The sequence below is a fragment of the Ischnura elegans genome, chromosome 12 (assembly GCF_921293095.1).
Source record: "Ischnura elegans chromosome 12, ioIscEleg1.1, whole genome shotgun sequence".
Taxonomy (NCBI): Eukaryota; Metazoa; Arthropoda; class Insecta; order Odonata; family Coenagrionidae; genus Ischnura; species Ischnura elegans.
In genome coordinates this window covers 55,412,493-55,426,783 of record NC_060257.1, presented here as the reverse complement: position 1 = coordinate 55,426,783, position 14,291 = coordinate 55,412,493, and the positions used below count along the sequence as shown (strand labels likewise).

Here is a 14,291-nt window from a genome sequence, read left to right as displayed (position 1 = left end):
GTACTTGGTACGAAAATCATGCTGAACTGTTGTTCCTTACTTTGATTCCTAAAAGACCAAAACACACAGCTAATGTGTTCAGGTCCAGGGAAGGCAGCCATGCTCAACATAAATGCCGCTAGTGCTTGTTGCGGCATGATTCCGCCCTAGCCAATGATGTGAGTCAAAACTTGATGTGTTTCCCTTTAAAAAAACTCTGAAACCAACACTGTACCTTTTTTGAATTAATGTATATGAATTTTCAAAGTTGTAAAGTCTTTTTTGAAACACCCTTTATGATTAAGCTCACTATGGATACCATTGTAGAAAAAGTTTTCAAAAAGTATTGACGAACTAAAGTGACAGTTAATTTTTTTATATCGAAACTATTTTACCCTCGTGTTAGGGGAGTTAGCGGATTTAGCTTGTAGCCTGTGTGGGAGAGAAGAAGGGAATATTTTTCCCCTCAACCCTGGCCAAATGTTTTGCAGTGTGTGAATCCTTATAGTCTAGGGCGACCCTTCTTTCTTACCAAGGAATGGCCCTGCATTTGGGCACTTGTTGTAGGCACATTAAAAGCGTTGGACGAGTAGGAAACAATACGAAATAAGCATTAGGATAGGAAATTTCAGGAGCCACACCCTGTCGTGGGGGCTGGTCCGGGAGAGTTTAGCCCTTCAGTGATCCTTTGGAAAAATGATGCATGCACATAGTTGTGCTATGGTTAAACATTTAAAAAATGTTTTTCCCTCATTCTGTGTGCAAAACGTAAAAAAATATTTCCACATTCTAAGGGTTAAGGTTCAGATTTACCTTCCCTAAGAAGTAACTGATTCAAGTTAATGATAAAAATAACTTGTTTGTTACTAATGCTACTTTTAATATTCTTTTAGATGTTTTTAATGGCGTTAATGTTCAAGTTACTTTTTCTTTGTCTTCATAATTTATTTTTCTTAGAAATAGTTTTGGTTTTGGCATACCATCCGGTCCTATACATAGCATTATTAAGAGCTCTTTTATTTTAAAATTGTTTGTCTGTGGGGGAAGGTCTGCCCTAAAACAGCCAAGGTGATACTCACAAAAAAAATTGGAATAAAACAAGCTTTAGTTAATTTTATCTGTATGCGATCAAATTTGAAAACTGGTGCTTAAATTAAATATCTTAATTATAATGGCACTAGATGCAGTCATATCATGCAGTGGTAGAGATTACAAAACAACCGAGTAAATGTTGAAATGTTTTTTTTTTATAGGTGATGTTCTAATTGGAGCTGGTGTTTTAGCATACTTAGGGCCATTCACCAATCAGTTTCGTATTGAGATTGTGGAGAAATGGGTCAAACTTTGTCAGTCATTAAATATTGTTTGCTCAACCGATTTTCAATTAATAACTGTTCTTGGAGATCCTGTAATCATCCGGCAGTGGAACATATTTGGTCTGCCAACAGACAGTTTTTCAATTGATAATGCAATAATTGCCAAGTAAGTACATTTATTTGCATTAATATGTGTAATATTTTCAGGTACATCATTGGTTTTATTTATTACCTTTGTATTTAATTGAAAGAAATGTAATAAGTTTTGTGATATATTTAAATATAACCATATTTATGGTGGTGGAATTCCTATTAGCTACTATGGGAAATAAGTAAACTGGACAACATAGTGGTTTATGTAGTGGCCTTGAAAGCCAAAGGTCCATGGTTTGATTCCCACTTCAGAGAAATATTTATAATGGCAATTAATCTGATAAGTTATGTCTCCATTTTGAACTGATGAGAAGTATGTTACAGTTTATGTTAAAAATATTATTGTGAGTTAGTATTATATTCCCCCCTGTATTTACAAAGATTCAATGGGTTTTTTCATTATTTATTTAATATTTTGGTTTGTAAAAGAGTTTGAAAATTAATGAGAACTGTATTTTCATTTTTATGATCTCTTGCCTACCTTTTGAGCTTTTATTGACAATTATTTTGACCACTAACAAGGGGAACACACGAACATCAGCTGGCCGATTGAGCTAAAATTTTCCGATTTGGCAGATCATTGCTATAAATTCAATATACCGAAGCGAGACGACACCACTTGTAAAATTGTGAGAAAAAAGCAATTATAGATTGTAAAAATGAAGTTACGATACATAAATTCTATTGACTATCTTTTCTGCCATATCGGCATTAGCCCAGTGGTTACAACGGTCGACCGCAAAACTTATGGGTGGGAATCCTGCGGGAAAAGATCGAACTCATAAGCTAAGCTAAGTTTCGTAGTCAACTGCTGTAACCACTGGGTTAGTGCCAACATGGTAGGAATGGCAGTCAATAGAATTGATATATCGTAACTTCAATTTTTACGATCTTTAATTACTTTTCTCTCGAAAGTTTATGAGAGGTGCATCGTCTCACTTCGGCATATTGAATTTATAGGAAAAACCAAATTGAAAGATTTAAGCTCGATCGGCCACCCGACAGATGTTCCCTTTGTAAGTCCACTTAAGAAGATCTTCAAAAAATATATGCAATCCTTTTATGTTATAATTTACCCATAAAACTCAGCTTTGATGAAATTTTTGTCAATGATCCATGCAGCTTTATCTCTAAATGTGGCCGGTTTAAAAAAATATGATACTGTCTTCTACTTAAGGACTGCTAGAAGATGGCCTTTGATGATAGATCCACAGATACAAGCCAATAAATGGATTAAAAATATGGAAAAAGCCAATAATATTTCTATAATCCGCTTGAGCGATACTGATTATGTGAGAGTCCTCGAGGTTGGGGTACAATTTGGTCGACCGGTAGGTAACATTAAGATTATATATTTTTACAAGAGAATTCACAAAGCTCATTTCAAATGGTGTATAATTTTTTCCAATGGAAAATATGATGGAACGATTTGTTGTGATTATATATTTTTAAAAATCTATATATTTAAATAGTTCTGTAGGTACTGTGCCAAATTAATATTTGGCCGTGTGATGGTGGTCACAAAACAAATGTTTTATCAATGTAATTAGTTTCTATTTTATTTTTTGCTTGGGTCTTTGTTGAATTATTTAGATTTGGTATTCATTTGAAGTTTGCCCTCTTCATGTGCTCAGGGTGGTAATTTGATATGGTTACAGAAGCTTTAACTCCATCAGAACTTCTATAGAGTTTATGAGCATTGCAGAATTTACTGAATTTTATGGGTGCATTTAGTTACGAAATGTATTGTCTTTCTAATGATAACGTGAATGAATTATTACATTTTAAAGAAAAATAGCATCCCTGTGAACATTTTATGTTGCCAAAAAATTGCAATAAAATCAGCAGCACCAACTGCTTAAGGGAAAACAGGTGAAAAATAGAAAATTTCTATTAATTTTCATTTATATGGTTCAGTTAACCATGATTGATGGAAAATAGTACTTTTTGTACTCTATTTTCTGTGTGAACAGTAAACAAATGCACTACATAGTTACTACGTTAGTTACGATGGGGGATTTACTTTTATTTTACAATTTAATTGCAGTAAATTTTTGGCATTTAATGTACAATCAATCTCCATGCTAGGTTTTGCTGGAGAACATTGGAGAAGAATTGGATGCTGTGTTGGAGCCCTTACTTCAGAAGCAGACTTTTAGGCAGGGAGGTACTCTTTGTATCAAAATCGGCGATTCAGTTGTGGAATATTCATCTGAATTCAGGTAAAGTCATTATTTACTGATAACTAATGGTGTATTTCCTATAAGCCAAGCACTTGTTAATTGCAGGAAATATGTTGGTGAAAGATTTTAATGCATGTAGTTTTTATGCTCGTCAATCAAGTGTTTTATCTTATACAATTGTTGACTTTTCTGAACTTTAATTTTGTGCTTTTTATACATGCCAATGCAAATACATTTTCTGTTTCTTAAAAGAAAATGTATTTACATTGCAAACTATTGAGTAGATATTATTGATAATAAGCCATACATATAGTTTGAATGCTGGATGAACACGAATAATTATGAGCCCATTTTTTGATTCCTTGCTTGTCTTCAGGTTTTACATCACCACTAAACGACCTAACCCCCATTATTTACCTGAAGTGGCTGTTAAGGTCACTTTAGTAAACTTCATGATCACCACTGCTGGATTACAGGATCAGTTAATTGGCATAATTGTGGCGAAGGAGCAACCAGATCTTGAAGAGGAGAAGAACCTCTTAATTGTTCAAGGTGCTGAAAACAAGAGGTGAGGGTATAATGGACTTCTCAGTTATAAATCCCCCCTATTTTGTGGGGATTCAGTTTTGAAAAAAAAAATGTGCTTTCATCTCTTCTATTACCTACTTATTGCCCTGCAATTTTGTGCAAAATTAAGGCACTATATTCCAAGCAATGCAGAAAATACATGATGATTTGATGTATTAATCTGAAGGGAGCATCCATTAATTATGTGAGGCATTTAGGTAGAGAGAGGGTCAAGCCATTTCTCACCCCATCTCACGTGGGGAGGGGGAGGGTCCTGGCAGATATCGCTTTTTATAAATAATTTTTTTTTACGAAGGAACAGTGTAAAATTGCAATCTTAGTGATCTTAAATACTAGTGTTAACTAATCTTAAATAAATAAAATTTAAAAAATAGTTTTTTTTAAATGAATCCAAAGCAATAAAGCATAGTTTACGTATTAACAATGAAAATACCAATTTAGAACAATCTCACGGTGAATCCACATTCTTTTGCTTCCCTCTTTCTTCTGCTACCACCGCTAGAACCAGATAAACATTCCTCTATAGAAGAAAAGCTAGGTGATATTAAAGAAAAATAGAGGGAAGGGGTCGAGTCAAATCTCACGGTACCTCACTAAGGGGGGAGGGGTGTCCAAAAATTGCCAAAATCACCTCACGTAATTAGTGGATGCCCCCTAAGTTATGATATTACACAAAAGTTGCGTTAGGATATTGGCATCAGAAAATCAATATAACGTGAAAAAGATTGTAGGTTGGTGTTTTCAGAAAATTCATTCTGACCGAAGCCAAAGAGCTCAACTTCAACTGCAAGTGATGTGGCTTGTATGTTGTTGCCTTCCACTTTGTGATGACTGCTACTGACTGACTCAGACCGACTGGGACTGAGACTGAATGGCTCTCAGTGATCACTTCGACTGAATGGCTCCCACCATAGACTTCAACAGACTGGGGTTGAGGCCTGCCAGCCATCTCATCTGCGTGGCTTCATGCAGTGCCCCATGTTGTAGACAGGCAGAGGAAGCAAATGAGTGCTGACTAAATTGAACTCTAATAGTATTACGTGAGCTAGTTTTTCAGTTTAATATCATTAAATTTACCTTTATTTTGGCTCCTTTGAAAACATCAGTTTTATTTTAGTAGGCTTTGGGTTGTGTTGGTACACTTACCTTTAATCTTTTTTGTCAGCAAATAATGTTTGTGATGGCTTTTATCCAAACATTGAGCCCAAAATTCAAGCCTAAGAAAAAATATAAAACATAGTGAAATTCTTCAATCATAACTGCATATGAACTATTCCATAGTTAGAAAATATCGGTGATGACAATGTCCAGCGTAATAGGTACTCTATTAATTATTGTGTCCACTCATGAGAGTATTATTTCATGCATTATCACCAAATCTTTCATTAGTTGATTGCAATTCTCTGCTTCATATTGTTCACTCGGAATCACATCTGTTTAGAAAATGTTTGATGTGGAAGCTATTCCTTCAATATAGGCCAGAATGTCAGCTTTTTTATACTTGCCTACTGAAGAGATGATTTACCTAGAATAAAACAGCCATTTATTATGAGGTATGAGTTTTTTTAATTTTTATTTCTATGATTTACTATTATGTACAAAATATCTGAAAAAACGAAGTGGTTAAGCACATATGGGTACCCATATCTTAATATTTTTTCTTTGCACCCGTGGAATTTGGGGAATAGAGAGAGAATTTGTTAAATTTTTAAATTGTTGCCAAAATTTCTCCTGTGTTCGTAAAATTTTATAGATGTATTTGTTTGGATGGGTCTTTTAAGAATCTTAATCTGATAGATTCCACATTCAGTATTATTCTGTTCTTGCATGGGAATTGGTATGTCTTGGGTGCCTTCCTGTTGTTGGGATACTTTCCCTTCGCCAATCAGTCCTTTTATTCTGGTGGTGATAGGTGGATTGTTTCAGTAAGTCTAGGTGGAATATGGTGAATCTTGAAGGTCTTCATTTTGGGTTATCAGATTTTGCTTTCTGTGGTGATGACAACAGTTTTGCTGGTGCCAGTGCCTTCAGGTCGAAGATGATTTACTTTGAATGTTTTACTTTTCCAAAATATCTGAAAGAAAAATCAGGGTGGTAAAGCACACATGGGCACACATTCATTTATATTTTTTGCTTTGATCCCGTGAAATTCTTTCTGTGTGATAAAATAATTACATCACACAATTTCAGTTTAAGACATTGTACATTTCAGGCAGCTCAAGGCTTTGGAGGATAATATTTTACATGTTCTCTCATCATCAACTGGTAACATTCTTGAGGATGAAACAGCTGTGGCAGCCCTTAGCAGTTCAAAGTCATTGGCTGATGACATACAGGAGAAGCAGGCCACATCTGAAGAGACTGAACGCTCAATTGATGCTGCACGTTTGATCTACGCTCCTCTGGCCCTCAGAGTTGCTTCCTTATTCTTTTGTGTGACTAGTCTATCGGCTGTTGATCCCATGTACCAGTATTCTCTGGTGTGGTGAGTTTAATTGATCTTTATTTTAATTTCTATCATATGATGAAACCTAGGAAGTGCAAAAAAGGAGACTTATCTTTTTCTTAGGGGTACCTTAAGAAAAAAAATGGTTAAGCATCTCTCTTTAAGGTAAGGTGCCTATTAAGGGCAAATATAAGATTTTGAGTAGGAATTGGCTGAGAATTCTATCTTGTATCCTCATTTTAATATGAGCTGCTTATGTTGCGTGTGCACCAAAGATGGTGGAACAGGATACTACCCATCTTACGCTTCTCAGAATATTAGGAAAACACGGGTTATACAGACTTTTGCGTTAATTGCTGATAATGTTCATAATTTACGCAAATCAAACAACTAAGGATGAGTCAATTCTTGATCCCACCGATTCTTGGGCACAGAATTGGAAATCGAAAATCGATCGCCTAAAGTCGATTCCGATTCTATCGATTCCAGGAAAATAAATATTTTGAAAATAGGCAATAAGTTTGGAGCATAAAGGCCGCCATACACCTGAGCCATTGTGCACTGTACAATAATAAGTTAACAATTTATGTCTGAAACGGTGAAAGTGTTTATTATTTTATTAACTGAGGATATACTACTTACTATAATACTATTTCAATAATTTTAATAAATATACTTTTTGGGCAACTTAATTGTCTTTGTTATTTTAAAACATTCAATTCTTAAATTTTAATGACAGCAATGCTACTGACAAATCCTCATCCCACCTGTTAGTATGAATTAGAATCGATGGAATTAGAATTGAGGATTGGGAATCAATTTGAAAGAACTGGAATTGGAATCTGAATAAAAAAAAGTGGAATTGACTCATCCTAACAAACAAAAAATTATACTCATGCACATGATCTTTTATTATAGATTGGTTCCAGGACTCATTGAGAGCCAATGGCATAACTATGGGGGGGAGATAGATCCCCCCCTAAGCCTTGGAGAAATTTAAACAATATTTAAAACTACCGTTTAGTTTTGACATTTAATAACTGCATCTGCTTAAAGTTAAATTTTTATTGTCAAAATGATGCAAAATGTATTTCTAGGCTTGTCATTTTTCAAAAATTTTCCTGGATACCCATTACCTGGGAGGGAGGTCGCCACCCCAAGCCATCTTATGCCCCCAAAGCGTATTCCTATTTACGCCTCTGTTGAGTGCTTTTGTCACTCAACTGCAATTTTCTTTGTGGCAATAATGTCGTTGTACTCGCATTGCCACTGATTGATAAACTCGAGCTAACTGTCTGCACAGGCAAACGCTGTCTCTGACTCATGCGATCTCTACTCCCTTCGTCTGCTTTCCACTTCCTTCTCTGCCACTACTCCCTTCCTTTCCAGTTCGGCCTTGCCTGGTTGCTGCCTAAACTTTTTTCGAGTGTGACAAAATCTCCGGTTCCCTTGTGCTGTATTTATCTGCTTATGTGTCCACAGCAATTGTGCAATTGCAGTATGGAAACTTCATTTAAAGACTGTAGATGACATTTTCATTTATTTACAGTTGTTATCTATTGAAGAAATCCTCTAAAATTAATCAAGAGTTTTTTCCATCCTCTCATCATTTTCTTCAATTCTAGAGCAGACGTCCTAATAAACTTGAAACATTCCTCATCTGAAAGAATATAATTGCATTTTATGAAGGGAATATTAATGGAAATAATGAGCCTTGTGCAGTGGTGGCTGGTGGTAATTTATCTAGGGTGTGCATTAATAGAGCAGATATAGGATGATTTAATTATATTATGTTAATACTAATCCATGAGCATCACATTTCGTCGTAATAGAATACATAGCAAGCAAAACATATCACTGGTATATTCTACCCTTATAATTGCATGAACAGAAATAATATTAGCATACATGAAAATAATTATTCTAAACACACCTATACAAGTGACGGTAGGTGAAATTCATTCTTCTTCCCTTACACCCTATGAGGAAGTAGTGTAGAAAACGGCCATACAGATGACTCTGTAGCAGACGGACTAGGATCCTGAGCCCAGGTAGACGGCTACACCACTACACTACCTGCGAGTCACTCACCAAAAATATGTGCGTGCGCACTCGCATCGTTTTGAGTCTGCTCCCATCACCCATTTGAACAGCACATACCCCCCCGCTTACTTCGTCCCGCCAGAGCACCCTCAAGCAATCGCATAGACCGAAAATGCACCCGGCGCGATGCCACGGGATTACACACTTGTAGAGCGGTGAATTCGAAAAGGAGATAGCTGTAGCATTCGGAGCTTCATTTTTCTTGCATATGCTCACAGGATTTCTATCCTTCTCGTTGCAAAGGAATAGTTTTCTTTAATAATTCATTCATCTTTGGGTGTGCACTTGCTAACATGCGTATATATGCACGTGCCGCCACTGGCCTTGTGTATCCTTGCTTTCAAATCCTGGTGCTTTTGTGTCCGATTTTATTTTTTTATGAAGATTGCGGAAAGCATTGAAGGAGGGTGATATTCACGTATGGATAATTGGGAGTTAAATGTAAATTGGAAAAAGTTTCATCAACTTCAAGTGCCTCGGTGAAGATGCAAGACATGGCAACTATGTAAATTTTTTCTTGTGATGGAGAGAAAAAAATAGCTTGACAAAAATCTAATGTACAAACTAGCATTTAGTAGCTGACCAAGCTATCCATTGCACAACTGCTCAGATGAGGGAAGAAGGTTTAGGTACCCATTTTGATTGTAATCATACAGCTGAAATTAAAATGTTGCATGCATAGAAAAATTACTTCATTTGAAGTCAATACATTGGACCTTACATTAATTTATTTCATTTTTTGCCATTTTAATTTTATGACTAAATTATTGACTAATTGAAGATATTCAAGATTGTATGATCCACAAAAAAATGGCGACAATGGTTTTTAACGTGCAGGATATTTTTTGTAATTTAATTAAGAATTAAATTACTTCATTAAATTTTACAAAAACACAACACAACATAAATGCAACACAATTTTTGTGGATCATACAATCTTGAATATCTTCAATTAGTCAATAATTTAGTCATAAAGTTAAAATGGCAAAAAATGAAACATGCATAATACTTCTTCTTCATTTCATGTTTTCATTTTTTTATTCTTAATGACCCCTCTCCTTGGCTACGGTACGGTGTAGGAATGTAGTGATAATATGTATTAATAAAAAAGGAAATGTTTAAACAGGCATTTTGTAACTGAGCCTAATGTTTTAAGTGAAAAATTGTTTGGCTATCAGAATTTTAGAAAATATAGTTACTTTGGTAGTTGATTTTCATTCATTTTAACCCTTTTAATGCCAGCCCATTTCAGGTGGGATGTACGAAGACTGCCAAGGCTATTTTCCGGAATTAGCAACATTTCAGATTTAAAAATTTTTCAGCATCTTAATTTTATTTAATACTAGCTGACCCGGCGAACTTCGTACCGCCTAACAATCAATGAACTTACAGTTTACTTACACCAGTTATAAATCAAGAGCGGCTGTATCGTTTTTAATCAAGTTTAATTTATTATAATAAAATAAGGATACAAATTCAATAAAACTACGTAAATGAGTACCAAAATTGCTTGTCAGAAAGATATTTTCTTTTTTGAATCTACACATGGTGGATCGAAGCACGTTTACGCGGATCTTTTTCAATAAATTTTCTTACGTTTTAGCTTAAGAAATTTTGGGCATTGTGGTTTAATGAAGCAGTTCATGAAATAAAAATTATACGCATTCAGTTGTTGGCTATAAGCGCTATTAGCTGTAAAAAATGTTTTTAGGTCCAAGTCTGTTGCATACACTTGGCCCATTCAGGGGGCAGGTTGACACAACCCCAGACCGACGCTTAACTGATGCTCAAAATCGTGAAAGAAAAGCCCCTATGAAGCAGCATTCCCATTAAATGACTTAAGGCGCGCCAGTTTTAGTATCTCTGTTTGGAAAAAATGCAATGCGTAAACGTACTGCATGCGTAAACGCACCACGGTGAGCCCTACACATTCGGGTTTAATGTTTTGCGTCAAGCACCTTCTGATAAACAACACTTTTGGCTTTGTTATCAGGCGCAAGATGAAGCGGATGAAGCTAATTAAATATAGCGAAGCAAAGCAGTGACGCAGCGAGGGGAGGTTTTGGGGATAACCCCCCCCCCCCCCCCAAGAGCTTAAGAGAGTTTTTTTATGAAAGATTTTGTTATTAATATTAGGGGGACGGATGACTAACAAACAAAACATATTTAACTAATCACACAGTCGCAAAACCCACTATTTTGAACCATTTATCTTAAAAAATGTCTGGGGGAAGTGCCCCCACACTTCCCGCTTACCTTAGCTAGTTTTCTATACCCTACAGACCCGTAGTATTAGCTGCGCCCAAAACCCCCTATCCTAGCTACGCACTTGAGGTGAAGGAAGAAATACAGAGGATGGTTTATCGACTCGTGAACATAGCACGTTAAATTGACCATGAGAAAATCATGGGTTTTCATTAGCACATGAGCACAAACAACACAAAAACTGAAAGACTGACCATGCGATTTTTACTCGTTATCACGAATGTAACACGAATTGGAAATTGAATACGTTTAAGCTCATAAGGGCATATGAATTGAGATCATGGAATCTTCGGAATGAGGACTTCCTCACCTTTGAAATTCCTTTGAGTAAAGTTACGTGAATCACATTCATTACCAATTTTTTTAATCACCAAACACGTTCCGTTGGATAGCTATGGTTGGTTTATGCTTCGAAAGATCATGAACACAGAAACTACATTTTTTCTGTGAATCGTGCCTTGGTAAGCCAGGTACGTCCAAGGACTTAAAATATTCAGATAGATAGTTGGTGATTTCGTCTTCGTTTGTAACACATTTAAAAGATTCGAACCAATGCAGAGTACGAACTATTTGAATTTACCTCGTTTTAGTCATCCACATCTTCGTTCTTGCTCGCTAAATAAACCATCTTTGATTCTTTTGGTGATCAATCATATTCTGGAACGCTTTGTTGATGAGCTCACCTTTCGCTGAAAATAATTTGCAATAATTCCAAGGAAATGAGTTAAAACTACTCGATTCGTCGACAGGAACACGGACATTACCGTTTGTCAACAATTGCTTGGAGATTTGTTTACAAACACGGTAGTGAAGTGTCAACTCGAGCTGGGCCACGGCTGGGCTTACAATTAGCTCGAATTAATTTTTTAAAATTTAATTTCAATTTAATTAATATTTTGAATATATGTAGTAATTAAAATGTTATTTTGTTACGAAATTCAGTCATTAAAGTGGTAAAAACAAAACAAATTATTTTATTTGTAGTTTTGACCGACTTATCAATTGTTGTGTTACTATAACTCCTAAAAGCATGTCCATATGAAAGAGATGAATTTTTTTTGTGAAATTATCCTTTTTTTAATGGCCCATATGTTAACCCCGCCTGAGACGAATCCAAAGAACCAAATCTCATTGACATCGGTGCATCTGTTCTCGAGTTATAAGTGTTCTAACTAACACGATTTTCGACTTTCTTTTATTTTAGATTAGAAAACGTTTGTATGTGAAAAAGAAAAGGGCTGTTTTTAGGGTTTTCCCGGCAATTATTCGATTTTTTCTCGCCGTAAGAACCATCCTTGGACTTCAACGAACATTTTAAAAAAAGAATTGGCCAAATTGGTCCAGGCGTTGTTGAGTTATGCGCTTACCAACACATTTTGCGATTCATTTTTATATATAAGATGTATAGATTTTTTTCCCAATTCTTAAGACATATTTACATCTTATAACCACAGATAGATTATGGGGGTTAACATAAATTTCAGCCATTGAAAAGGCCACAATCACGAAAAAAAAGTGAAATAATTCGGGCCGATAAATCGGCCCCTGGCAGTTTTCGCTCAACCAGCGAGGGCCAATAAATCAGCCTGGTGGCAGTAAAAGGATTAATATATATTTTTTATTTTTTTTAGGTTTGTTAGCTTATTCAAACTTACAATAGACAGCACAGAGAGAGTGGATGATGTACAGAAAAGAATTGCTGACTTGGATAAAGGTTTCATGCACTCATTGTATGCCAATGTTTGTCGAAGTCTTTTTGAAAAGGTATGAAATTCTTTCTTTTCTAATTTTTCAATTTTTGTTAACCAGATGAGAATGTTTTGACGAGACTTTCATTTCTCGGCATTGTCAGGATGGGACTCTTGACATGGTGAGATCCTTTCTGGTCTTGACTAGACTCAAGAAGTCTCGCCCTTTCGAGACTTATTGACACCCGTTGAGTCTCTTGGGTCCTCGCAGCAAAAAATAAAATAAGTTCTATGTTAATATTCTATTTTAGATACCGAAAACAATTTATCGAAAAGATTATTTAAAGAAATAGTATACATTTCCTAGACCAGAAATATTGCAATTTTAATAAGTGATCGACTTCGACAATTTAAGCAATATTTGTTATCATTTAATTAACCAAAATTGATGGGTAACCATGAATTGTATCACCATAGTTATCATCAATAAACGTTGCAAAAAGGTATATAAAAATTAAAGTCTGTCTTTTTTGTCTATTTACATCTGGATGTTTCTTTTTTATTATGCATATTACTGTAAAAAGAAACTGTATTTTATTTTAAATTGTATTTTGACAAAAATTATGGATGTTTTATCCCAGTGATGTCAATAAATATCATTATTGTAAAAAATGCATTTTGTCACATGCCGTCAACAAATTCATTTGATTGATTAGCATGCATGCAAATTCTTTGCAATCTCATCTTCCAGGACAAGTTGCTCTTCTCTATGTTGCTGACTTTGACACTGATGGCAGAAAACGATGAAGTGGACCATGATGAGTGGATGTTCTTGTTGACTGGTGGTGTTGGTTTGGAGAATCCATATCCTAATCCAGCTGAATGGTTGCCAACTAAGTCTTGGGATGAATTTTGCCGCTTGGACAAAATGCCTGCCTTCAAAGTATGCCATCTTTTTTATGTACAATGGAAGATGGGGTCAAGCAGCATAAAGACATAAAATGTTTAATTGCAACATCTCTCCTCTTGTTAAATCATGCACTTAGGTGAAGTGCATTCTATCATTCATTGTATTTGTTCATTTTACAGGGAATGCGGGAAGATTTTGAAAAGAATCTTTCTGATTGGAAGGCATACTTTGATAAAGTTAACCCTCAGACCGAGCAATTGCCTGGTGTTTGGGGAGATAAATTAAGTTCCCTCGAGAAGTTGGTTGTCCTGAGATGCCTGAGACCAGATAAAATTGTACCATCTGTTCAAGATTTTGTTGAAGGTAACCTAAGGGCCACAGAAAATGAGTGTGGAGGGTCATTTCAGGTTTAATTTGGTGGAATTTTATTGAAATAGTGACTTAAAAGTTACCGGCAATTTTCCGCAAGTACTTCAATTTTACTTCTCAACCAGTTTGAATGCATTTTGTATTACTTTCAGTTGACCTCATCTCTAAAAAATTTTGTTTTAATACCCTCAGGGGGAAAGATGCCTTTCCCTCGTTCTCTCTGCTATTTGTTTATCCTCCAAGGTATACAAGCAAACATTTTTGAGAAGTCACCTGAAGTTATTGAAATCT

General features: G+C 35.5%; 1 protein-coding gene across 1 annotated transcript in view; it reads left to right on the top strand.

The window, feature by feature from the left end:
• LOC124168953 (dynein axonemal heavy chain 7) overlaps positions 1-14,291 on the top strand; it is a 133,320-nt gene that overhangs the window by 83,828 nt on the left and 35,201 nt on the right. Inside the window, exons 38-45 of the mRNA XM_046547370.1 lie at positions 1,233-1,461; positions 2,626-2,779; positions 3,537-3,670; positions 4,008-4,199; positions 6,432-6,704; positions 12,665-12,797; positions 13,473-13,664; positions 13,811-13,994. Coding sequence (XP_046403326.1) covers positions 1,233-1,461; positions 2,626-2,779; positions 3,537-3,670; positions 4,008-4,199; positions 6,432-6,704; positions 12,665-12,797; positions 13,473-13,664; positions 13,811-13,994 — 1,491 coding nt within the window. The remainder of the gene's footprint in view (positions 1-1,232; positions 1,462-2,625; positions 2,780-3,536; positions 3,671-4,007; positions 4,200-6,431; positions 6,705-12,664; positions 12,798-13,472; positions 13,665-13,810; positions 13,995-14,291) is intronic.